The sequence below is a fragment of the Lepus europaeus genome, chromosome 4 (assembly GCF_033115175.1).
Source record: "Lepus europaeus isolate LE1 chromosome 4, mLepTim1.pri, whole genome shotgun sequence".
Classification (NCBI taxonomy): Eukaryota; Metazoa; Chordata; class Mammalia; order Lagomorpha; family Leporidae; genus Lepus; species Lepus europaeus.
This window is the reverse complement of record NC_084830.1, coordinates 49,284,847-49,311,405: the sequence shown is the minus strand read 5'-3', so window position 1 is coordinate 49,311,405 and position 26,559 is coordinate 49,284,847. Positions and strand designations below refer to the sequence as shown.

Here is a 26,559-nt window from a genome sequence, read left to right as displayed (position 1 = left end):
ACTTCGCCCTTCTCGCGCCCGGGCACTGACCGCGGCGGCGCACGCCGCGTTTCCATAGAAACGCCCGGGCCGGCGTGGCGTCGGCGGCGCGCGGGGTGCGTTCCCGGGCTCGCGGCGCCGGCGGCTCGCGCCCCAGCGCGCGCCCGGGCGCCTCCAAGACCCCGTCGTTGGGCCCCAGCCCGGGGTCCCCGGCCGTGCGCGAGGCAAGATGTTGAGGCGCAGCCTGGAAAACCGGTAACAGCCCTGGCCTGGCTGCCCAGGGCCGGCTACACGCGAGGGTTCGGGTGGGGGAAAGTGCAGCCTCTCTCCGTGGCGCCTCCGCGCAAGATTCCGACCCTGGGCCGGAGACTGCACGGGCCCCGTGCGCCCGGAGGCCTAACTCCCTGGGCTGCTCCGAGCGCCGGCGGCCGGACAGAGCCCGGGCCCGGCCGGCTGCTCTCCTCCCCGCACTGCAGCTGGCGGGACGGAAGCCTGGGAGGCTACCGGGCGCCCGGGCCGCGCAGCGCGCAGCACCGGAGCAGCCGCCAGCCCTGGGCGGCGAGGCCCGCAGGCCGTGGCCTTAGTGTGTGCCCATCCCGCCCAGAGAGTGAAGGATCGGTGGGGGTTTTGCGCTTCCAGAGCCGTAGAATGTCCGGGGAATGTTTGCATAGCAAGTTAACATGGAGTCATCTCCTCTCTAACGAGCGTGTTTTGCTTTTTGTGTCACCTTTTTTCTCTAGGGACGCTCAAACCAGACAACTGCAAGATGCTGTCACAAATGTGGAGAAGCATTTTGGAGAGCTGTGCCAAATCTTTGCTGCTTATGTGAGGAAAACTGCCAGATTGCGAGACAAAGCAGACCTCCTGGTGAATGAAATCAATATCTATGCCTCTACAGAGACCCCCCACTTAAAGCAAGGCCTGAAAAACTTTGCTGATGAGTTTGCCAAACTTCAGGATTATCGACAAGCTGAGGTATGGAGTGAGGTCACAGCGTCATTGTTATGAATGAGCCGGGATGGAGGAACCATGCAGACTTTTTCCCTTGTAATCCACCTAACCGCCTAACCACAGTGGCTACTAACACGTAGACGTACACTTTCATGTTTGAGTCTGTTTGAGGGAAGCATTCTGGGGTTTATTTTACCCATTTCAAACTAGACTTTAGGGTGGCTTGAAGTCCTGAATTTCCCCCACTTTATTTGCCAGCTTCTGGCCAGAGGGTGGCCGAGTACAGAGGGTGGTAACTAGTGCCCCTGGGGAAGAAAAGAAGCGTGGCTTGTGTCTGGTGTGCACGTAAGTACATTTTAAAGTATGACTGGAGGTGGAGCGTGTTGGGAGTGGTCATCTGAATGAATAAATTAATAATAAATGGGAAAGAGATGGTTGTTGCTTCCACACTCTGCAAAGTGAAATGGTTCATTGATACCCACCCACCCCCAAAAAAAATTCTTAATCACTAACAGCTTGGAAGCAAACCATGTAGTAAAATGGGGGGGTCACTGTTTTTTCACTTTAATCGGCAGAGGAGATGTTCTTGTGATTTTCTTGTTACAAACCCATTTTTCCCTTTAATATTTCATAAGCACTTCTGCTTATAATTGTGTTTCTTTTTTTTTTTTTTTTTTTAATTTTTGACAGGCAGAGTGGACAGTGAGAGAGAGACAGAGAGAAAGGTCTTCCTTTAGCCATTGGTTCACCCTCCAATGGCCGCCGCGGTAGGCGTGCTGCGGCCGGCGCACCGCGCCAATGGCAGGAGCCAGGTGCTTCTCCTGGTCTCCCATGGGGTACAGGGCCCAAGCACTTGGGCCATCCTCCACTGCACTCCCTGGCCACAGCAGAGAGCTGGCCTGGAAGAGGGGCAACCGGGACAGGATTGGTGCCCCGACCGGGACTAGAACCCGGTGTGGTGAGCCGCGGCGCCGGCCTAATTGTGTTTCAAGGCAGAGGTTAACTTGTCAGAAGTTGCCCAGTGAAAACTGCATTGCTTTTTTGCACTTTTTTCCATTAGTACTTTTGATTCTTTTTTAAAGCTTAAAACAAATTTTAATTATCAAAAAAACAAAATAAAAATAATAAATTCTGAACCTCTCATTACTATCCATGCAAAAACTTGAGTAGTAATCACAGTTAAAGGTACTTTGTAGAAAAATGTTGAGCTTTTCCCATATGACATTTCCTCTGTAATAAACAGACAGCTCTTTTGTACATGATAAATGCAGATAATTTATATACACATAATTCTAAAAATTTATTTCAGCCAATAATTTCAGTGTCCCTTCCTAGAAAAGCCTTTACACTCTCTGTCACATAGCAAAGTGAATTGATTTACATTTGTTCTCCTTTTATTTTCCTTGCTTACCAAATGGTGGAGGTGCTAATGAACAGTGACAAAAGGTAGGCAACAAAAAGGAGAACAGAAAAAGACATGGAGAATCTTTACACTGAATAAGCAGTGTATTGATTATTAGAAATGGTACAGGCTAAGCGGTCCTCAGTAGTCATGGTTTTGATTTTAGGATTTCTAATACTTAAATGCTTGATGAGAACTTGATTTTTTTTTCCTTTTAAATGAAACATTCATGACCATTTTGTTTACAGAAACTAAATCAATATGACATGAAATATACTTGTGGTTATTCAAATATGTATCATCAAAAAAGCCTTTTTCCTGCTCTGAAAATTATGGATGTTCACTTTACCAATTTAATACAGTTCATTTATATTACCTATTCTGAGGGAGAATTTTTTTTTTTTTAGGATTTAGTTATTTAATTGAAATACAGCTAGGGAAGAAGGGCCAGAGAAATCTTCTGTCCACTGGTACACTCCCCAAATGGCTGCAAAGGCCAGGGCTGGACCAGCAAGCCAGAAAGCTGGAATTCCATCCAGGTCTCCCTCTTGGGTGCAGAGGACCAAGCACTTGGGCCATCTTCCGCTGCTTTCCCAGATCCATTAGCAGAGAGCTGGTTCAGAAGTGGAACAGCTGGGACCAGAACCAGTGCCTATGTTGGATGCTGGCACCACAGGCAGCTTAACTTGGTGTGCCACAATACTGGCCATGAGAGAAAATTTTAATGTCTCTTCAGGAGTTATTTTTCCTGTGTTGAATTTCCACATGTAATTACCATTTTAAAAATGTTTCTTTCTTCAGTACCTTCCACAGGTGCTATGAGAAAAAGAAGTAATTACTGAAATTACTTCTTGTAATTAACAGTGAGAATGTGGGGATCCGTCATACAGTGTGAGAGCTCAGCAACACTGAGATCATTTTTCTTGTTCCCTAGGTTTTGATAATTCACGAATGGCTGTTCAGAGGGAAAAAATGGCAGCTGATACCATGATTCCTAAGCGTTTGTGCTTTTGAATATTGTGTTGGTTTAAATGTTTCCAGTATGCATTATCTTTCAGCTTCCATATTTGGTTCTGGAAAGTTGGGCTATTACAGTTCAGAGATAATATATGTAAAGTATCCAACAGTGTGTTAAACTGAAAATGATAGCTGTATTTAAATTTGAGATATCTCAAGATTTGCCCAAAAACCTACTTTAAGGTTAAAAGTAATATTAGGATAATAGTGTACAAAGGATGAGACATTTTCTTGTCATACTGCATACTGTACAAGTGTTTTTCTGCATTTATTGTTATTCAGTAATTTGTTTCAGATGTGTTTGAGTTTAGATTCTGACTCTTACCAATTTCTGATGATAACCTTCTTTTTTTTTTTTTTAAGATTTATTTATATATTTGAAAGGCAGGCCAGTGCCATGGCACACTTGGTTAATCCTCTGCCTGCAGCGCCGTCATCCCATATGGGCGCCGGTTCTAGTCCCAGTTGCTCCTCTTCCAGGCCAGCTCTCTGCTGTGGCCCGGGAAGGCAGTGGAGGATGGACCAAGTGCTTGGGCCCTGCACCCACATGGGAGACCAGGAGGAAGCACCTGGCTCCTGGCTTCAGATCGGCGCAGCGCCTGCGGCCGTAGCGGCTATTTGGGGGGTGAACCAACAGAAGGAAGACCTTTCTCTTTGTCTCTCTCACTGTCTAACTCTATCTGTCAAATAAGTAAAATAAAAATAAAAGGCAGAGGTAGAGAGAGAGAGGTCTTCCATCCAGTGGCTCACACCCCAGATGGCCACAACAGCCAGAGCTGCACCAATCCGATGCCAGGAGCTTCTTCCTGTTCTCCCGTGTGGGTGCAGGGGCCCAAGCACTTGGGCCATCCTCCACTGCTTTCCAGGCCATAGCAGAGAGCGAGATTGGAAGTGGAGCAGCTGGGACTTGAACTGGTGCCCATATGGGCTGCCAGCACTGCAGGCAGCGGCCTTACCCACTACACCACAGCGCCAGCCCCAATGATAACCTTTTAATTATAAAGATAGGTTAAAGAGTGACATTTAAACTTAAAATTGTAAAAATATTCATCTGTACAATAATTATGTTCAGGTTAAACAACATAGTTCTTATTTCAGAATTTAAATTTTGATTTGTCTGTTTCTTTTCAGTTATATTTTATAATAATTTTCAATAGGTTGAAAGACTTGAAGCCAAAGTAGTTGAACCTTTGAAAGCTTATGGAACCATTGTAAGAATGAAACGGGTAAGTAAATCCATATTTTTCTTTTGTATTAGATATTTTGGCAAAAGATTTCATATCTCCAGTAGTCCATTTAATAAAAAGTACAAAGTCATTCTTTTGACATACTCTGAAAGATCATTTCTTAGATCTTTGAGAATAATGAAATATTTTTACTGAGCTTACTAATTATCCTGTGGCAGTCTAAGACATTATTATGGAACTATCATAATGTTTAATATATACAGTCATGAATATATGGACAAATTTTTTATTAAATGAGTATGCTTATATTTTTGTTTTAAGGCAAGGGATGATACTTGGACTTTTTAAATGAGTATGACAAAGTTCTCTTTTAAAAGCAATTTTATTGAGCTATAATTTACATGCAATAAAATTCTCATATAGGTGTTCATTGAGTCTTGACAGATGTGTAAACCACGCAACTACAAGCATAATCAAAATCACATATTTATATATAGTTTTGCGTTGAAATAGAGAATATTGAAGAAAAACCTTTTCTCACAAACTCGCAGGCACACTAATTAGTCAGTACTCATAATTCCTGTGGTAATGGTACCTAGATCAAACACAAAGCATTTGTTCTTCCATTCTTAAAAGAGACTGTGCATTTTATCTGAAATCAGAAGCTTTCAGTAACAAAAAAATTGCCTATTTGCAGGATGACCTCAAAGCAACATTAACAGCAAGGAACCGAGAAGCTAAGCAGTTAACTCAGTTAGAAAGAACACGTCAGCGAAACCCATCTGATCGACATGTTATTGTATCCTTTGAATTTTGTCTGTAAGGTATGCAGTACAAAACTAAATATACACGGAAATTTTGCATTTCTTTTAAACGTGTGGAGAATTTGAATACAGAAGTTGAAAAGAGGAAGCACACATTTGGCACAGCAGTGCATCCCATATCTGACCACCTGGATTCCCACTCTGACTCTCTGTCCCATTCCAGCTCCATTTCCTATTCCAGCTTCCTGCTAATATACATCCTGGAAAGCAGCAGGTGATGGCTCAAGTAGGTGGAGTCCTGCCGTCCATGTTGACAGACTCAGGCTGAGTTCCAGTCTCCTTGTTTTGGCTTGGCTTAGCCCTGGCTGTTGCAGGCATTTGGAAAATGAAGCATGATTCTCTTCCTTGAAATAAAAATGAAGACAAAAAGGTTTTTAAAAAGTTGAAAAGAAGCACATACGTTTAGGAACTATTACTGTAAATATTAGCTAATTTTCAAGAGATCCCACCATCTACTTCAGTTTCCCTATACTCATATTATTACCCACAATAGACCTTCAAAGAATGAAAACTTACCCAGAAATGCAGTTGTTTTCATAAAGAATAAAATAAAATTCTGTGGTTGTTTTCTATTACATGGTAAGGAATATTCAGTAAAGATCTATCATTTTATAGAGTACTCTTTCTGTCCCACTTTTGAGAAAGAAAATTTCTTTCATGATTCCCTTCATTTTTCTCTTAAAAAAAAAAACCTGTGAAACCACACATATGACTTCCAGCCAAAGAGCCTAAGGAAATTTAAGAGTTTGAGATCCACAACTAGACACAAAGGGAACTGTACCAGGGTCTTCTGTTAAACATGGCAGTTCCTTAAACTAGAATGTGCCTTGTTCGTGACTAAACAAAAGCATACAGAATAACTGCCTCACTAATTGCCAGCAACTGGCATATGCAGAACTGTACAAAGCACTAACTTATCCCTGTTGTACCTTTTTCCCATTTCTTCTTATATATGTCTCCTTCCTACATCTTTAAGGTTGTTACTGCCCACCTTAGCCAGAAACCACAGGATTGGCTGTTTGGGGGCCTTTGAGGTTTCGGAACACATCCATTCTTGAGCAGAGTCCCTTGAGCAGTGATCTGGGGCTGCACCAACTGCCTGGTCCTTCCTTTGGCTCAAAAGCACACAGCCCAACATTATACTAAACAAAAATGGGCAGCCACAGGCCTGGGAAAACCCACTGGAGAGGACAGGAATATTTGGACAATTGTTGAGGCTTATAGCCTGCAAACTAGATAATGAAGTATGTTCTGTGCAAGTTAGGCACTCCAGAGAATGCTAGAAACATGGCTGACAGCTAGAGATGAAGGCAGAGGCCACGGAGTGTCACCAGTGTTTAAGAATTAAGCCAAACATCAAAAGTCTGGTTTGTTCTGGAGGGAGGAGGCCCACACAGAGGCAGGCAAAATCTAACATCTGGAATCCTGCACAGATGGCAGATCACTGTCCCGAATACTGGGCTCAACACTCAACACAGAAACAAATCTATTGGTAAGAAAAAATAAATTTCTGGCTTAGGTGCTCTGCTGTGAAAATTGCAGTGGAAGAAGTAGTCTTAGAGCATAGTTGAAGCAGGTCTGTGGTGTGATCACATCAGGGTAGTTAAATGCAACAACTGAAGAGACTGCTACGGATGAACAGATTTGCTCACTGAGTAAGATGCACCACCTCTGCATTTTAACAACCTGAGACTAGAAAATAAAGGACAGTGTACACATAAGTATATATAAATATAAATATACATACTTGTACCATAACATATTTACCAGGACAGACCTTTAAAATTCAGCTGCCTCTTTATTCAGAAGTATGTTAAAATTTAATACACAAAAGAAGTATTTCCGCTGATAGAGTAAGGTAAAGATCCCAAGACTGCTTGATCGCCTTAGGAGGACCCCCTCCTAAATTTGGAATTTATTTGGAACTCAGTTATAGAAAGAGAGAGCTTCCATCCACTGGTTCACTCCCCAAATGGCCACAATGGGCAAAGCCAAAGCCAGGAGCCAGCTTTATCCCAGTTACCCACCTGGGTGCAGGAGCCCAGGGACTTGAGCCATCTTTCCTTTGCTTTCCCAGGCACATTAGCAAGAAACTGGATTGGAAGTGGAGCAGCCAGGACTTGAACAGGGATGCCAGGCTTGTGGGCAGCAGCTTAACCTGCTATGGCACGGTGCCACCCCCTATTGCAGAATTTTGAAGAATTTATAGTGAAAGAAATATGAGTATTAGAAGTTTATATTCCCTTTGTGAGAACTGTGATTTTGCATTTTGCTGTGCTCAAGCCAAAGAATTTGAGATTTTCAGAAATGAACAGTAGTTGTTGGAGTTTAGATATAGGGGTTAAGATACAGAGGTGCCTCTTTCCTAGTTTAGCCAACTCTACTTATACTCCAAATTTTTTAAATGGAAATATCAATAAATTGGGAGGGTAAAGAAGTAGGCACAAGAACTGCCATCAGTCACATGTAAGAAACAGTATTAGGAATTAGCCTGATTGAATATTCTTATTAGCAGAAGGTTACCACACATCAGATAACTTAGAAATTTTTTCATCCTGATAAATCCTCAAAGAGACAATTTTACTTTTGAATTTCATGTGATGAGCTTACAGTTTAAAGACTCACAAGCCCAGCAAGAGAGAGGTATGTTTTTTATTTCTGGCAATGTCTAAATTGAAAGCATACATGGCTTTTTTTTTAAAGATTTATTTTATTTGAGAGGCAGTTACAGAGAGGTCTTCCATCTGCTGGCTCACTCCCTAAATGGCTGTAGTAGCTGGAGCTGGGCGAATCTGTCACCAGGAGATTCTTTGGGGTCTCCCACACGGGTGCAGGGGCCCAAGCACTTGAGCCATCTTCTACTGGTTTCCCAGGCCATTAGCAGGGAGCTGGATTGGAAGTGGGGCAGTCAGAACTCAAATCTGTGCCCATATGCTGGTGGAGGCTTACCCTACCTCACCAGTCTCTTACATCTAAAACTTTTTAAAAAAAACTTTACATCTAAATGTATACACAAACACACAGAGGTATAAACAAGTGCATAGCTTAAGAACTTAATACCTTAAAATTGTATAGTTGAATTAATTAATTATAAAGGTATATGATTCATATAATTAATGTGTGACCTAACTGCAAGAATATATGATTTTATGAGTATGATTTTAATTTATTGAAAATTTTACATTGTCTTTGAAATGAATTTTTTTCCTTTATGAAAAATTTCAGTCACAGGTGGGTAATAAAATGGTATATCAAGAAATGCATCCTTACAGTAAGCCTTTTTACTTCTTTCAATTTATACATTTTCTTGAAAAAGAAAGCATAAGTCACAGATCTTTAATGACAAATGCAAATTTTTTCCATGATTATTAAATGATGATATATAAGACTTGAGTAAATATACTACTAGCATGGAAAATAAAACTTTATTAGGAAGAATTTAATCAGAATATTGGTCAGTGTATTTTTTTTTTTTTTTTTTTGACAGGCAGAGTGGATAGTGAGAAAGAGAGAGACAGAGAGAAAGGTCTTCCTTTTTGCCGTTGATTCACCCTCCAATGGCCGCTGCGGCTGGTGCATCTCGCTGATCCAAAGCCAGGAGCCAGGTGCTTCTGGTCTCCCATGCGGGTGCAGGGCCCAAGGACTTGGGCCATCCTCCACTGCCTTCCCGGGCCATAGCAGAGAGCTGGCCTGGAAGAGGGGCAACCGGGATAGAATCCGGCGCCCTGACCGGGACTAGAACCTGGTGTGCCGGTGCCACAAGGCGGAGGATTAGCCTGTTAAGCCACGGCGCCGGCCAGTCACTGTATTTTTAAAATCTCTATGTTACTGCTTGAGAAAACATCTTAAATGTTTTTTGGGCAGCTATTGTCCTAAAGCAAGAAATGCTTTTAAAAATGATTAGGTTGGAGATATGCTGTACTTAGTGCTGTTGCCTCCAGCTATCTGTGCCTACTGAGCTTTTGAAATGCAACTAGTAAAACTTAGGAACCAGTTTTAAAATTGTTATTTTATTTAATTAAATGGCCTTTTGTGGCTAGTGGATACACTGGATTGTAGAACACAGATGTAGACAGTATAAGTACATGTCAGAGTGTATGAATCCAGCATTAGTCTTGCTACCTCTAGTATATGTTTTGTAATAAGCATTAAACCAACAGAAACAGTATAATAGTTAGCTTATGAGAAGCATCTCCAAGTAGAAATCCTATGCTGAAATAAGTTATTTGTAGTTTATATTCTACTCTGCTTGAGTAGGATATTAGAAATATTTAATGCATTTGGAAAACTAGCAAAAGTAAGGTGATAAAGACAATGAAATTATATACTTGTTAGCCCAAAATACTTCAATGTTGTAATAATAAAAAAATCAAAGTTGTGGAAATTGTCATGGCTATAAGTCTTTCTAGTATACTTTACAAAGATTATTTAATTTAATCCTGTATCCAGTAGTCCTATGAGACATACATCCCTATATTTTACAGAGACAATGTTTGAAATAATTAAGAATACTTAATAGGTGATAAGTCTTTTCTTTTGGAATGAGAAGGGATCAAAGAGGAGGAAAGAGAAGAAAAAAGTATGACAAATGACACAGGCAGTGAATATGAAAAATTGTTTTACATAAATCATCCATGGTTAGGAAAAAATTAGTTTTGTAGAAAGGATAGACTTTTGTTTTATTGTGTTTTGAGATCATGAATTATGCCACTTATTAAAGTTCTTTATTCTGCATGTTCTTGTAATGTATATCACATTATTCATGTGGTAAAATATACTATTCAATAATTTTTTAAGATTTTTTTTTTTATTTGAAAGGCAAAGTTACAGAGGGGCAGAGGCAGAGGCAGAGAGAGAAATCTTCCATCTGCTGGTACACTCCCCAGATTGCTGCAACAGCCAGCGCTGGGCCAGACTGAGGCAGGGGCCAGGCTGAAGGCAGGAGCCAGGAGCTTCATCCAGGCCTCCCACATGGAATCAGGGGCCCAAGCACTTGGGCCATCTTCCACTGCTTTTAGCAAGCCATTAGCAGGCAGCTGGATTGGAAGTGGAGCAACTGGAATGGAATTCGAACCAGCACCCATATGGGATGCCAGTGCTGTGGACAGCTGCTTAACCTGCTATGCCACAGGACCGGCCTCACTATTCAGCACTTTACACTGTTAGGCCAGAAGCCAGTGCTGCAGTTGTTCCATTCATCAGTAGATTCAATGAATTCTGATTTGATTTTTTTTTGTCTTTGGCTGGGGAATACTTTTGTAGGCAGAAACCGAATTACAGAGAGCGACAATGGACGCTACCCGAACAACTCGTCATCTGGAGGAAACCATTGACAACTTTGAAAAGCAGAAAATAAGGGATATAAAGGTAATAAAGTAACTGTTAAAGTTCAGAACATGTTTTCTAACCTTACATTTTATTTAAACTTATGAAAAGTTTAAATTATGCTGAATGTTTTGCCTATGAATAGTCCTTGTTAAAAAAAAAAGATATTATAAATCAGAACATCAAAATTTAATGGAAACAATGGTGTATTTAAAAGGCTACATTCCAAACCAGAGGGCAGATAGCCAATAAATACTTATCTTGCACAGTATTATCATAAATACTATTTTTTTTAAAAAATATTTATTCATTTGAAAGGCAGAGTTAGAGAGAAGCAGAGACAGAGGATCTTCCATCCACTCATTCACTCCCCGAATGGGTACAACAGATGGAGCTAGGTCAATCTGAAATCAGGAGCCAGGAGCTTTTTTTGGGTCTCTCACGTAGGTGCAGGGCCTAAGGACTTGGGCAAAGGATTTGGGGCCATCTCTCTTTATAACTCTCTCAAATGAATAAAATAAACCTTTTTCTAAAAAATTCAGAAAAAATATAATTTACCCAAAATGCCATATCCAGAAATATGAGCCATAAATCAGTTATTTTTAATATGTACCTTCAATTAAATTCACTACCATTAACATTCATTGCATAAAATTTTCTAATGGTTATATATCACCAAAAATATAGGGTGACCGTAGCCAACCATGTAAATTTGTATCCATTTTGATAGATTGTCTTAATCAACAGAATCACACACATTGTATTCTTTTAACACATCAGTACTTTGAAATCATTGGCATCAAGGAATCTCCAGTGGCTTTCTTCAGGCATCTTGTAAAAGATGTGAAGGATTGTGTTTGACCTTCTTAGATATTTTAAAACTCATCGAAAGAGGTCTTTTTGGCTCACTGCATAGAATTCCTGTAAAAAGTTTTAATACTTCTTTTGTTGTTGTTGTTACTACTGTTGACAAGGAAACCTTCCTGCTTTCATAAGCTATATCCTTATCGATAAAATAAGTATTATCTCCCTTTCTGAAATCCATGAAACAATATTCATATGCTATTTTTATTTTCTTCAGCTTCTTATCTTAGTTTCAAAGGGCTTCAGAACATTAACTTCTCACTTCAGTCACAGGCTGTTTTCTCTGCTGTGTAACAGCAGAAGGGCATCTACAGAGACTGTCCTGACACAAACTCCTGTACCACGCTGGGAGGGTAAGAACAGGGTGTAACATTTTATAATTGCTGAAATTGTGAGACAAAGGAAGGCAGTTTACTAAAATAAATGGTTAGCCTTAACCTGAAAAATGAGAATGGCCTTCATTCTGTTGACACCTAAGGACTTCCTAGTGATGGGAATCTGTGTTTATTCTGCCAATGTTCTTAAGCCTGCAAAATTTTCTTTACACATGGAAATTCATCAGTATTCTGACATTTAGACTCCCTTTTGTGTTCCTCCTGCCTGCTGGTGCCTCTACTGATGTTTTTAATTCCTGAGCATAACCAGATACAAAACTAGGACAAAGTTGTGAGTGCAGAATTCCAGCTACAGTTTCCGTTACCTGGGATTTCCTGAAGCAATAGGAGATAGAGGGGCTGTACAGGCTGCATAGAGAAAAGAAGAGCTTCCAAAATTTTCTCCTTGCCTGCTGTATTGTGTCTCCAAAAAAGGAAAATCTCCTCATGGTTGCAGGGGGAGAAAAAACTTTAACTTCTAAAACTTGCTGTTTAATTCCAAGTCTACAACTCAGTGGTTTTAGGGTATTCAGATATGTGCAACCATCACCAATTTGAGAACATCTTCATTACCTCTACCTTGTACACTTTAGTTTTTACCTCCCTGCCTCTTTTCAGACCTAAGCAGCCACCACTAATTTTGTCTTTGATGGGGCTATTCTAGATATTTCATACAAATGGAATCATAAAACATGTGGTTTCTTATGCTGGCTTCTTTTACTTAGCATGGTTTGAAAGCTTATCTGCATTGCAGTATGTATCACCACTTCAGTTTTTTTCTTTTTAATTCATTTGAGAGGCAGAAAGATCCTGTTGACCAGCTCACTCCCTAAATGATCAGGTCTGGGCAGGGATGACACTGAAAAGCCAGAACTTAATCCAGATTTCTTCCACAAGGGTGGCAGGAACCTACCCACTACAGCTATTAATCATTCTTCCCCAGTCTACACTGGCAGAAGCTTGAGTCAGGAGCTGGAGGCAGATATCAAACCCAAGCACCCAGTGTGGAATGTGTGTGTTCCAAACCAGTGTCCTAACCACTTGGCCAAAAGCCCATCTACTTTATTCCTTTTTATGGCCAAATAATATTCCATTGTAGGGGTATTATCACAATTTTTGGTCCATCAGTTAATGGACATTTGGGTTGTTCCCACCTTTTTTTGCTTTTGTGAATAATGCTGATACAAACATTCATGTTTGGACATATACTTTCATTTTTCTTAAATACATTCCTAGGTATGGAATTGTCGGATATGGTAACTGTTTAGTCAGTTAAGGAATTGCCAGACTATTTTCCAAAGTGGCTACACCCTTGTTCGGTCCCACCAGCAGTATGTGAGGGTTCTGACTTCTCATTCTCAGTAATTGCTTTTCATCAGATTGTCGCCATATCATAGTGGGTGTCAAGTAGTATCTCACTGTAGTTTAGATTTGCATTTCCTGCTGATGCTTATTGACCATTTGTATAAATCTTCCTTGAAGAAAGGGCTATTCAGGTCTTAAGTCCACATTTTAATTAACTGGTCGTATTACTGAGTTGTGAGTTTTTAGTATATTCTAGGTATGTCCATTTTCAAATAAAAGATTTGTAATTTTTTTTCTTCCCTTTCTGTGAACTGTCTTTTCACCTACTTGATGGTATCTACTGGTGCTCAAGTTTTAAATTTTGATGTAGTACAATTTATCCACCTTTTGTTAACTTAAATGTTATGGCTAAGGATCTATTTCCATATCCAAGGTCCTGAAGACTTTTCTCAATTTCTTCTAACAATTTTATAGTTCTAGCTCTGACATTGTTTGGTTTTTGTTTTTAAGATTATTTGTTTCAAAGGCAGAGTTTAGAGAGACAGGATCTTCCATCTGCTGGTTCACTCCTCAAATGACCACAATGCCTGGAGCTGGGTCAGGCAGGAGCCAGGAGCTTTATCCCAGTCTCCCACATGGGTAGCAGGGGCCCAAGTACTGGTTAATTATAAAATTGGGCTGTGTAAGTTCCCCTAGGTTTATTTGTTCGTTTGAAGATTTATTTATTTACTTGAAAGAGTTACAAAGAGAGAGGAAAAGCTCTATCATCCACTAGTTAACTCCCCAAATGGTACAGTAACCAGGGTTGGGCCGGCCAAAGTCAGGAGTCTGGAACTCCATCTGAGTCTCCCCACATGGGTGGCAGGGGCCCAAGTACTTGTGCCACCCTCCACTGTTTTTGCATCCATATTGGTAGGAAACTGGATCAAAAGCAAAACAGCTGGGACTTGACCCTGCCCTCATGAGGGTCAGTGTTGTGGTACAGCAGATTAAGCTGCCACTGGTGATGCCTCCTATCGAAAGTGCCAGTTCAATTCCTAGCTGCTCTGTTCCTGACCCAATTCCCTGTTAATGTGCCTGGATGAGCAGCAGATGATGGCCCAAGTATTTGGGCCCCAACATGGGAGACCTGAATGGAGTTCCAGGCTCCTCATTTCAACCGACCCAGCCCTGTTTTGACCATATGGGAAGTGAGCCAGAAGACGGACAGTCTCTGTCACTCTTTCAAATAAATAAACTTAAAAAAAAAAAAAAAAAGATTGATTTGCCTATTCTTAATCAATTGCAATTCCATATAAATTCTGGAATCAGCTTATCAGTTTCTACAAGGAAGTCAGCTGGAATTCCAATGGGATCACATTGAATCTGTATGTAAGTTTGTGGAGAAATGACATCTTACGAATCATTTTTCCAGTCCATGAACACAAGATGTTTTTCCCTACATTTAAATCTTCCTATAAATGGAACTGATTTTGGAGTGTTCATTGATATGTACAGAAATAGAGTTTTGTATAATGGCTTTATAGCCTGAACTTGACAAACTTGATTATGATTTCAGTGTTTTTAGTGGATTCCTTAAGATATAATACATACAAAAATCATGTCATCAACAACAACCTACACTTTTATTTTAAACTCCCATGGTTCTAGCAGATTCCCAGATACATAAGCATAAGGCCTGTTAAGATTATGAATCTCTATTCTGCACATCTTTCCTTCTTACTGTCAAATTGCTTTTTTCCCAAGGTAAGCCTCATTTGGGATTTTTTACGATAAAGAGAGATGCAGAAATCTTCCGATACCAGTAGTGTCAAAAAAGAGCTACAGTACTCTCCCTTATTTTCTGATTAATCAAATATTGTCATGTTGACTTTAGCACATCTCAAACAACATTCCTGATTGAGCCAAATTTTTGGAAAAATCCATTATTGATACCATCCTTTGGAGAAGTAAACCATTCTTATTCTTACCTGTTATCAAACTACTGCTTCAGATGTGCATAGAGCTAATGGCTCCTCCTTTATCCACTCTAGGAGTAGAAATGATTGGCAGTAATGAGCACAGCTTAAAAAAGCATTTCTTTGTGGGCTGAATGGACAAGTCTATTTACATTAATCAGAAAAAGTAACATAATTTTTAGACAAAAGACTTTTCATAGGAACTTTCCAAAGAATTTGTCTTTGGGTTGGTGAAGAACTTAGTGACCAATGACAGAAAAAAAAAAAATCACAATCCTATTTGTTAACCCTTGGGAAAATCATCACTGATATGAATGTCAAAGTAATTTCAGACCTATCCAAAAAAAGATCTTGACCAGGAATCACTCTTGGAACAAACAGGGGACAAGAACTTGGTATATATGGTGAAGAGGGTGACATGAGAAAGAAATATCTTATAACTTTAATTTTATAGCTTTATTTTTTATTATAAATATAAAATCACATTTTTCATAAAATTACAGGGAAAAAATATAACCCTACCACTCAAAAATAATCAGTTGGTATTTTAGCTTATATCATTTCCAGACTTTTCCAATACATGTATATACAGAGAAAAGGGAATAAAAACAGTAACAATTATCTCTTAAGCACTATGTCCAGGTAGCATTCTAAGAAATTTATGTGGATACTCATTTACTCCTCACAACATAGTCACATATATAATAGTTATATATAAATGAGATATTTTCACATATTTTTAAATTTGAATATATTGTGGACATATTCATGCTAAGAAACAAAAATCCATATTCTCTTTTTTGGTATCCTCATAGTATTTTGCAATATGGATGTGTTTATTTAATCAGCCCTCATTAGTAGACATCTAGGTGATTTTTGCAATTGTAAGTGGCTTTGCATCATTAAACATCCTTAAATACCAGCCCATGTACTGGCCCAGAAGTGGAGTTCTTGGTCCAAAGAGAATACTCATTTTGAATGGCTATTTTTTTTTTTTTTTTTTGGACAGGCAGAGTGGACAGTAGAGGGAGACAGAGAGAAAGGTCTTCCTTTTTGCCATTGGTTCACCCTCCAATGGCCGCAGCGGTAGGCGTGCTGCGGCCGGCACACCGCGCTGATCCAATGGCAGGAGCCAGGTGCTTCTCCTGGTCTCCCATGGGGTGCAGGGCCCAAGAACTTGGGCCATCCTCCACTGAACTCCCTGGCCACAGCAGAGAGCTGGCCTGGAAGAGGGGCAACCGGGACAGGATCGGTGCCCCGACCGGGACTAGAACCCGGTGTGCCGGCGCCGCAAGGCGGAGGATTAGCCTAGTGAGCCACGGCGCCGGCCTTGAATGGCTATTTTTAAAGCTTGTGTCCAACACAAGTTGAACCAGTTACATTCCCTCTTAAATCCTGCATGAGCATAGGAGTCACAATGATTAGTAGTAATATTTTTAATAATAGCCAATCTAATTTTAAAAATCATTGCATCATAATTTCATTACTACTATTGAGGCAGAATATTTTTTTTCATATAATCTAATGACTTTAGTAAATTACACTTTCTATTGGGAAATAGTGCTTTTCTTGTTTGTAAAAATTCTTTGTATTGAAAGAACCCTTTATATTAAACAGTTTCTCATTTTACTGCCTTTGGTGGTTTTGATACTTAGTGTTTTTGTTGCCAAATTTATTAGACAGTCTTCTATTTGGTTTCTGCCATGGCATCAAGCCTAGGAAATCATTTTCATCCCTAAGATTATATAAATATTTGCTTTTACTTTCTCCTAGTTTAATTTTTTACAAGATTTAATTATTTGAAAGGCAGAATGAAGAAAGACAAGAGGCTGTTGGTTCACTCCACAAAAGACCACAACAGCTGGCCCCGGGCCAGGCCAGGAGTTAGAATTCCATCAAGGTCTCCCACATGGGTGGCCAACCCTCAAGTAGTTAGGCCATCTTCCACTACTTTCCTAGACACATTAACAGGGAGCTGGATCAGTAGCAGAGTAGCCAGGACTCTTAACTTCACAGTCCCTGGCTTAACCTCCTACACCACAATGCCTACCCCTCTGGTACAATTTTTAAAACATTTCTTCTAGTATTTTTGAATTATCTCAAACATTTAAATGTTTTTTTCTGGCAATTATTTTTCATTTGGCATGAAGTAAATATGTAACCATATTATTTCCAAATGGATAAAGTTATGAAATCTTTTACTGAATAGCCTCTACTCTAAAAAGCTGTCATTTCCCCCTATTTACCAAAATGTTGATAGTTTACATTTCTTTTGTTAAATATCTTGCTTGTTAATCAAAGTTTAAAGTTTAAATGGACATTTTCTCATCTAGCTGTTTTATTTCTTGAGTATTAAAAAATAGATGTTTTGGTTTGTAATTGATGCCTCCTGCTGCTCTTTTCCATGGAGTTTCCACATTCCTAGAGAGCTCCTGACATCTTTTTGGTTAGCAACTATCTTAGGCTGACAACTTAGGAAAGTAGTCATAGTCTGGGCCAGAAACTGTTCCAGCTCTAATATATTTCCAAAATTGTATCCCTCTTTTTCTGTTTATATTTATTTTTTCTTTTGGAAAAGCAAACATAGAAAAAGTCTCCTATCCACTAGTTCCCTCCCAATACCTGCAACATCCAACGCTGGGCCAGGCTGAGGCCTGGAGCTCAATCCAGGTCTTTCATGTGGGTGGCAGGAACCCAACTATGTGAGCTATCACCTGCTGATACATCACCAGTGTGCATTAGCAGGAAGATGGAACTGGAAGCAGAGTCCTGGGCACTCTGATAAGGGATGCATGCATCCTAAACAGCACTTTGACCACTACACCAAATGCCCACCTCCAAAATTGTTACCTTGGTAAACAGTCAGTTGCCAGTCCAGTATACCAGAGCCCTCTGTGACATTATATACAGTGACAGGAAGGCTCACTATCAGTTACAAGTCTCTTATCTCAGAGCCCGATATCTTAATCAGATTGACATTTGCTTGGCGACAAAGGGTATTTTCAATTATGGATCTCTTTCCCCTCAAGCAGCAATCAGAAGACTCAAATATTTGTTTAGGAAACAAGATGGAGAAAAGAATCACAGGACACTAATGGATAGCTATATGGTTATGTTCCAAAGCACATGACCACTCCTTGCTTGATGATTATCTCAGGAGGGCAGAGATGAAGGGAAACATGTATTTGACTATTGCCTTCTAGCCTAATCCATCTTTTCCATTGTACCTTTAAAGACAATACTTATTTTCTACCTTGTTCTTACTCATTCCAGTTCATTCCATATTAATGCTTGGACACTTTATTTTCCAAGAGGCAATAATTCAAAAGATAAGAGTATATTTTGGCTCATAATCTTCCCTAAGTTTTCATCATGTTCATAGAGCTTACCTTCAGTTTCTGAAAGAAATGATGACTTTAACAATAGCACAGTGCAAAGAGCAAGAGCTATAATCTATAGCTCTTAGTGAGCAAGAGCCATAACTATAACCTTAGAATCAGATCCACATCTCAACATTCTGGCTGTGACGAACACTGGGCAAAGCGTGCATTTGCAAACTGCAAAACTCTATGCAGATGTATGGTGCCATAATCAGTGGTGAGTATCATCATCATTACCACCAAGTAGTTCCTTTGTTTAGAGAATAAAGATAACATAAAATCAGAAATATGATGGAACCCAATTCCAATCTAAAAAAAAGTTCTATTGCTTTAATACCTGGAGTAGCTCAACTACCAACTTCAGGACTGCACTGCTCTAAAACTAAAACTTACAGCCATTTGGTATGGTCTTCCCTGTGGGTAGTGGGGCCCAAGCACTTGGGCCATCTTCCTCTTCTTTGCAAGGAACATTAACAGGGAGCTTGATCAGAAGTGGAGCAGCTGGGCTCAGACCAGCAATCTTACTGGATGCTTGCGTCATAGGCAGCAGCTTAACCTGGTGTGCCACAATGCCAACCCTTGATCTTTTATTATTACAAGTGTCAATTACAGGGTATGTAGAGAATTAAGAGTAAATAGTGACATAGGATATACATTGCATAATTTGAAGGTTTTGCTGCAAAAGGTCTTTGCAACTATTTTAATTTTTTGTGCTTCATTTGCCTTCTAGAAAAAAATTTTCTGCATTTCATAAAAGTGAAATCTACTGAATTCATAAAGCAACTTATAAAATTGTTTAAATTCTAATCTTTTTTTAAGACTATATTTTCAGAGTTTATCACAATCGAAATGTTATTTCACGGCAAAGCATTAGAGGTCTACACTGCTGCCTACCAAAATATACAGAAGATTGATGAGGATGAAGATTTAGAGGTAGGACTATGTCTAAGCTCCCTCTATTCTGTTAATATGGGATTAGTTTGTAGTTAGTTTAGTTCATATGGGTAACAAAAATCATAAATTACAGTACTACAGTGTTCCTATATTATAGTTTACAATTCCAAATAGCTATGTTTTTTATTTACTTACATTTTAACTTTTAAAATAAACCATAGTAAAAGATCCAAGAGTTAATTTAATATAGCTACTAAAATACTGTCTAAGACCATTACATGAAATAAAATTGTACCATTTTGACTGGTGATAGAAGCCCCACAGAAGTGCGCTAACAGTTAACTAGTATTTGACTTTAACAACATTTGAATGTTGATGACATGCACAGTGCTCAAATGCTTTATATGTATTTCTCTTTATGTACTTTCTATACATGTATTTTCTCAATTCGTCACACAATCCTAAGAGGTATGTGCATACCATTACAGGTTAAGCATCCCTAATGTGAAATTTAAAATGTTCCAAAACAAAACTTTCTGCCAAAATTTTCATTTCGGATTTTAGAACATTTTGGATTTCAAATTGAATTAGATATCTAAAGTCTGTACATAGTCCAAAAGCTGAAAAAAAATAATCCAAACTCTAAAACATTTCTGGCCCCAAGCATTTCAAAAAAGGTCTATCAAACTATATCCTCATTTTACAACTAGAGAAACAGGCTGTTAAAAGAGATCCTCTGTGCCTTCTTGTCCCATTACTTCACTGGTCCAGGGAACTTAATCATTATAAAACCAGAATGTAGCTTAAAAGCAAGGTACGTTTTAACATGCGTATATTGTATATGTTTCCACTGACAAACTCTGATTTCCATTTTGACAGTTATATACACAAGATCACATTTGTATTTTCTCTTGGTCAACAGATGACTTGCTAAGTGTCATTTCCTTCCAGATACTAAAGCTGGTTTCTGAATTTTCATTCCTTTCTCTTTTAAAAAATGGATTATCAGGCATTTAGCTGCCATTTGTAAAGTAATAAAATAACACATATTTATAATAGTAAATGCTTTGGGCCAGCTACCAATCTAAGAATTTTAACCAAGATAATTGTCTTCATCCTGCAATAAAGTTTGATTAAAAAGTACTTACTGTCTTCATCCTGTGAATGAGAAAACTGATGCACAGTAAGCCTAAGAGATTTCCCAGAGGTCTCATAGCTTGTAAAGAGCAGAGTTGACAAATTCAAAGGTGAGAATACAGTGCTGTGGAGATTATTTTTTCATTTTATGTATGAAAATCCAACCAGGTTAGCATTTTCATTTCCTTAGACACTTAAAATCTTTAGCATTTAATCACTGTACTTATTTATGGGGTACATTGTGATGTTTTAATAAAGGTATACAATGCATACCGATCAAGTCAGGGTAATTCATGTTTCCTTCCATGCTCTGTTTATACATGAAACTGCCAGAAGTAATGGCTTTTAATGGGTCACATGAACCATTTCCTACAAGAAATAACACTGTATTGCATGACAGGTTCAAAAGTGATCCCTCTCTTTTTTACCACTGGAGGCCCTTTTCAAGTATTTTCTTCCTTACTCTAATACCCTTGATAGACCATTTGTTAATTGATAATAAAGTTCTTTTAAGCCATGTGGTCCCCAAGATTTTTTCTCATTCCAGAGCTTAGACATCCTTTCTGTCACAGCACCTCCTGTGTAATCTGTCTTATCATTACTTATAATCTGCTGGCCAGGGAGTTTGTGGGAGATCTATGAAAAACTGAAAATCTCAGGGCTGGGTGGTAAATGTGTTTTTTAACATCAACTTCTCCCTTTCTAGCAGAAAAATACTGAGCTTCTTCACAAATCAGATTACTTTTCTCTAAAATGAAGATTATAGTATTTACCTTATAAGATGGCTGGTTCAATATTTATTGAGCACCTGTTACATGCTAGACTCCAGTCTAAGTGCTGAGAATTTACTGTTGTGAGAAATGAGCCAAACTTTCAAAGCAGAAATTTAATGTACCAGTGAGTTGACATTTTAAAAAGTACTGTGTAACTAAGTTTGATATATGACTACTTCCATAAAGAAAAAAGTATGCTTGGTGTGTGTGTGAGTAAAACCAAGAGAGATTTTGTGTGTTACAAATAGGAGAATCGAAAAATGATGTCTTAATTAGAATGGGAGGAGATTCATTGTATGTGTCACAAATAGTTGACAGAATCAAAAAAAATGATTTCTTAATTAAAATCTCGAGGAATAGGAAGATATCTAGCAAAAGCTTTCAGACAGAGGACACAGACACACAAAGGTTGTGAGATAGGACCATTATGAATAAAGATCAGTATATTTAAAATAGCACAGTACAAGGCACATTTAGTGAAACACAGGCATGAACAGTTACACCATATAGCAGTTAGAGAGGAGAGCAGAGCTGTCAGTGGAGGAGGTACCGAGAGGAGGAAGGATCCTGTAAATACAAAGTTTCTTGGAAACAAGTGAACAAAATATGCAGAAAGGGGCAGGGAAACTTGCTATCCTTGCAGGTGATCCATCCTTTATGAGAACTGCTGAGATTTCAGTAGCAAGTAGCTTTCTGCAGTCTAACACTCTCAGTTTTATCACAAACTATTTTGTATGCTTCTTCACATTATGTACTGTGAGGTCTATTTTTCATTTCAAAAGATCACCATGGTGCAATCATTTCAGAATGTATTCAGATTTTGAGATTCACTTCTATAAGAAGTAGAAAGTGCATTACTACCAATAAATTAATATTCCTGTAAATCTGTTTTGCACTAGGTTTAGTATTTAATCTGGTCGAGATTTTCATCCCAAGGCTTATATATTATCTTCCGTTTTCCACTATTTCATCTTTGTTAGAAAAGTTAAAATTCTATCAAAAATGAATCTCCAAGTACCATTTAATGAATCATCTAGTTTTTATATCATTTTAGGATGTCACTGTTCCATCTTTAGCCTCAAAATATAATTTGGTCTTCAGTAGTCTGTTAACCTACTCAGTATCTGAATTGCCCCACAACTCCTATCTCACATCCTGAGTTTTATCCCTTGATTCATGTCCTGCAGTTTTCCAAGGTTTCAGGGAATGTGGAGACATTCTCTTGTTTGAATAGCCTTGTTTTCTTACCACATGAGGGTTAACATCCTTTATTTGGCAAAAATGAATTAACATATTTGCCAGGTTGCTGCTATCTTAAGCTAGGAGTTGCAATGATAAACCAGAACTCCTTGTACTATAGGAATTTAAGATAAGTTGTAGAGAGAGATACATAATCTATTACAGAACAGTGAGATAAAAGCTATACTTGAGGGTATGAACAGTTGGAACTGAGCAAAAGGTAACATTTTGATTTGGCTCTTAAGGAACCAGCACTACAAAGGCATAGTGTAACATACTTTGCATATAGGTATGTTGGCTAGAAGACCAGTGGATAGTTTTGAGCGAGCTTAAGCCCTGGGTGTCATCTAAAGCATTTGGACTTGATAGGGCCACAGGACGTTTTTGAATAGAGAAATAACATATTTTGGTCTTTAGTAAGACAAGCAATAAAAAAAGATGTGTAGAGTCTATGACCTAAAACAAACACCTCAGTTAAATGTAGGGAGAATGCCCAAGTTTATAAATTGGTCTACCTTAGTATCTTTGTAAAAGTCAATCTAGAACTGCACCGTCCAATAAAGTAGCTAAAAGTGTTGGCTACTAAGGTTAAATAACAAAGTTCTATTGGACAGTGCTGGTGTAGCTGGGAATGAATACAGCTGTCAAGAGAGTTTATGGAGTATACGGAGGATTGGTTCAAAGCTAGCCATTAAACACTGCAAATAAGATCTTTCAGAGGAATATCTAAGTAGCTTAAGTGAAAACCTTCAAAAATATTTAAATTATAAGCAGTAGAAAAGGAGATGTGAAAAAACAGGCCAGCTGGCAAAATGAAAGAGTTAAGTGATGACAGAAAAAGGTTTCAGGACCAGGTCAGAGAGGATGAAGACAAAGATGACTTTGGCAATTTTTGCAAGAGCAATTTTAGTGCAAAATGAGAGCTCAAATTGTAGTTTGTTGAAAAAGGAATCAAGTAGAATATCTGAGAAGTTAAGGAGTAAAGGTATTTGATTTTGAGCATGTTTTCCAAAGGAAAGGAACTATGGAAAAGTCTGTTTGCTTGTTTGAAGTTTTGAATAAAGGAAAAATTTACATTTTTAAAGACCAGAATGATATTAGCTTTTTTAAAAAAGAAAAGGATGGGATAAAAAGTGTGAAGGACAGGAGAGGGAACTGAAGCAATTCACACCTGATAACCTTACTGTAAGCCTATATATATAAAAGAAATGGGGGAAGAGAAAACAGACTTGAAGTTGTTAAGATTTGGAAATACAGCTTTTAGATAACTTGCAAATTCCAAATCCTAGTGGAATCCATTAAATTAGTGGCTCCAATTTATTCTGGGATTTACCCACAGCAGTACTGCAGTGAAATTAAAAGTGGTACAAGAGTTAAGGATAGGCAGAATACAAAGGTATGAGCTGCAGCCTCTCTACCAGCTTGCATGCTGAGGGTCAGAACTTCTACAGTTCCTTTGGCAAGCACACTCAAGTGATTCTTTCATACAAGTTACTGTTTACATCCCTCATCATCTTACACATTCAAACTGGATTTGGTTTCCTCTAACTTGAGTCTAGAATTTATTTTTGTTTTTCTTTGAAATTTACAATAATTAGAATTTTGTCCATTTGGGGGAGGAGTTGCTTAAAAATAAGTAGAAGGTACTTAATTTGGCCATCTAGTTTTTCATTGCTTAGCATGTATTTTATACTGTTGTCTTATCATTGCAATAGGTTTTCCGAAATTCTCTGTATCCACCAGATTACACATCCCGTTTAGATATCGTAAGAGCAAATTCAAAGTCGCCTCTTCAGAGATCACTGTCAGCTAAATGTGTATCTGGAACAGGACAGGTAAGTTAGAAACCATCTTAAACGAATTATTCAGTACTAAAAATGTTTTTCCTTCAGTCATCAGATCTCACATAACTTACCTTCTATGCCTATTTCCTCCTCTGTAAAATGATGGAAGATTGTACAAGGTCCAACAGTTAAGAAATTTCCCATCTTTTATAATACATTTAACTCTCAAAAGCAGAACTCTTGGGAGCAAAGGTATGAAAGACAAAAGAATGGTCTAGTATAATATGAAGACAATACATTCTGAGGTTAAATGGCTTAAGTTTAAATTTCACTATAAGACTTAAAGGATCTGAGTATCATACCTATAAGGGACCTTTTGTTAAACATAATCATAGTTCCAGAAGCAGCTATCTTTAGACAAAGAGACAGTTTTCTCCAGTATTCTGTCAATAAAGCCTAAGTTACCTAGTATCCAGAGCAGTGTTTTTTCTGTAAGGGACCAGAGAGAATATGTTAGGTTTTGTGGGCCATATGGTCTAAGAGCTCCCAACTAGGAGCAGTTATAAATAACACACAAATCACTATGGCTGTGTTCTAATAAAACTGTTATTTACAAAAATAGGAAGCAGTCTAAGCCATAACTTGCCAAACCTTGATCAACAGAGCTAAGACATTTTATGTAAGAATTAAACAAAATACTTTCAAAATACAATTTTACATAAATTTGACTCCGTGCTTTTTTCACTTGGTTCTCTTATAAGCATTCATTTCTTCTTTGTATTTCTCTCTTCTCCTAACCAAATTGTATTTTTATTATTCCAGCAATAAAGGCTTTGCACATAAATTCATAAACAATGTCATATAGGTAAAGTTCTATCTAGGATATGTATTCTAAAGTGCTATACATATTTTAGCTAATTTAGGTATCTGGACAACCACTGGTGTCTCCAGACATTGCCCAGTATCCCTCTCAGGGATGTTTTATGCAACATATGTCCCAAGTCCAACAGTCAGGACTGCAACTTAAATTACATTACTTTTATACTACTATTTCTACCCCACTACCTCACTGAAATGATGTGTTTTTGTCATCCATTTGATGATTTTTATTCAAATACTGTTTCTATGATTCAAGGATATTTCATATAATGAGGCTTTGCTTTTCTATGAAAATCTATTTTTACTGAAGTACAGGGAACTATCAACTGGAATCAGATAATTTCATATTTATACTCAAAAAAATAAAAATGAATAAACTGACTTTCTCAGCCTTAAAATATAGTAATTTATAGGGAATATTCATTAATAAAAATGATTAAGGGCAGGTGCTGTGACACTGTGGCTTCAGTCACCACTGCCACCTGTATCCTGTATCAAAGTACCTGAGATCAAGTCTCACGTCCACTTCTGTTCTAGCTTCCTGCTGATGCCTACGGGAGAGAACAAGTGATGGTCCAATTACTTGGGTTCCTGCCACCCACTTATGTAGGAGACCAGAATGCAATTCCTGGTTCCTGGCTCCTGGCTTCAGCCTGGTTCAGCTCACAGTACTGTAGTCATCTGGGGAGTGAACCAGCAAATAGAAGATTTTTTCTTTCTTTCTCTCTATCCCCCACCCTGCCTTGTTGCCCTGCCTTTCAAATAAATAAAACTTTTTAAGCAGTGACATATGGACATTTTTCTGAAATGCATGCCTTGTGTAATCTTTCCTATAAGGGCATATAAAGATACCAAACATAAAAATATTTTTAATTTTTTTATTTTTAAAAATGTGTTAATCACTTTTAACAGGTATCCACCTCTCGACTAAGAAAGGACCAACACACAGAAGATGATGATGCAGATGATGAAGATTTAGATGTTACAGAAGATGAAAATTGATTTTCTTAACTTCACATTTCCACTTTCATCTTAAATGACTTGAAATCCAAGATCACTAAATTGTAAAACGCTATACTCACTTGAAACATTAAACCTCAAAATGAAATTCTATTAGAAATGGAACAAAATTAAATGAAATTTATGCTGATCAAAAATGGATGTTTTAAATATTATACACCAGTCATTTCCACATCCTGGTGGTACAGGTTCTTTTGGTATAAATTCCATTTTTTAAAAAAAGATTATGTATTTGAAAGGATTTCATATTAATGCAATATACCTAGT

At 38.4% G+C, this 26,559-nt stretch overlaps 2 protein-coding genes across 6 annotated transcripts in view; one reads left to right on the top strand and one right to left on the bottom strand.

Annotated features, from left to right (window-relative positions):
* Window positions 1–117: 117 nt before the first annotated feature.
* On the top strand, window positions 118–26,406 carry CIBAR1 (CBY1 interacting BAR domain containing 1). Its single transcript, XM_062188256.1, has 9 exons — window positions 118–234; window positions 720–954; window positions 4,507–4,575; window positions 5,234–5,335; window positions 8,586–8,591; window positions 10,623–10,727; window positions 19,386–19,499; window positions 24,325–24,444; window positions 26,185–26,406. Exons 1-9 carry the CDS (start codon window positions 209–211, stop codon window positions 26,272–26,274), a joined length of 867 nt encoding a protein of 288 aa, XP_062044240.1. The 5' UTR covers window positions 118–208; the 3' UTR covers window positions 26,275–26,406.
* RBM12B (RNA binding motif protein 12B) overlaps window positions 5,329–26,559 on the bottom strand; it is a 33,683-nt gene continuing 12,452 nt past the window's right edge. For 3 of the 5 annotated variants that reach the window (XR_009865709.1, XR_009865706.1, XR_009865707.1), the window contains one exon: window positions 5,329–5,704. The gene's annotated coding sequence lies outside the window, so the exon portion shown is untranslated. Of the gene's footprint in view, window positions 5,705–15,198; window positions 15,258–26,559 lie in introns of all 5 variants that reach the window. The other 2 variants (XR_009865705.1, XR_009865708.1) reach the window with 1 other exon arrangement.

Excerpts from the sequence above, each read along its gene's own strand:
- CIBAR1 (XM_062188256.1), top strand. The coding sequence starts at position 209 with ATGTTGAGGCGCAGCCTGGAAAACCG. Across the intron at positions 235-719 it reads AGGCGCAGCCTGGAAAACCG|GGACGCTCAAACCAGACAAC; the intron begins GTAACAGCCCTG and ends TTTTTTCTCTAG. Across the intron at positions 4,576-5,233 it reads CCATTGTAAGAATGAAACGG|GATGACCTCAAAGCAACATT; the intron begins GTAAGTAAATCC and ends GCCTATTTGCAG.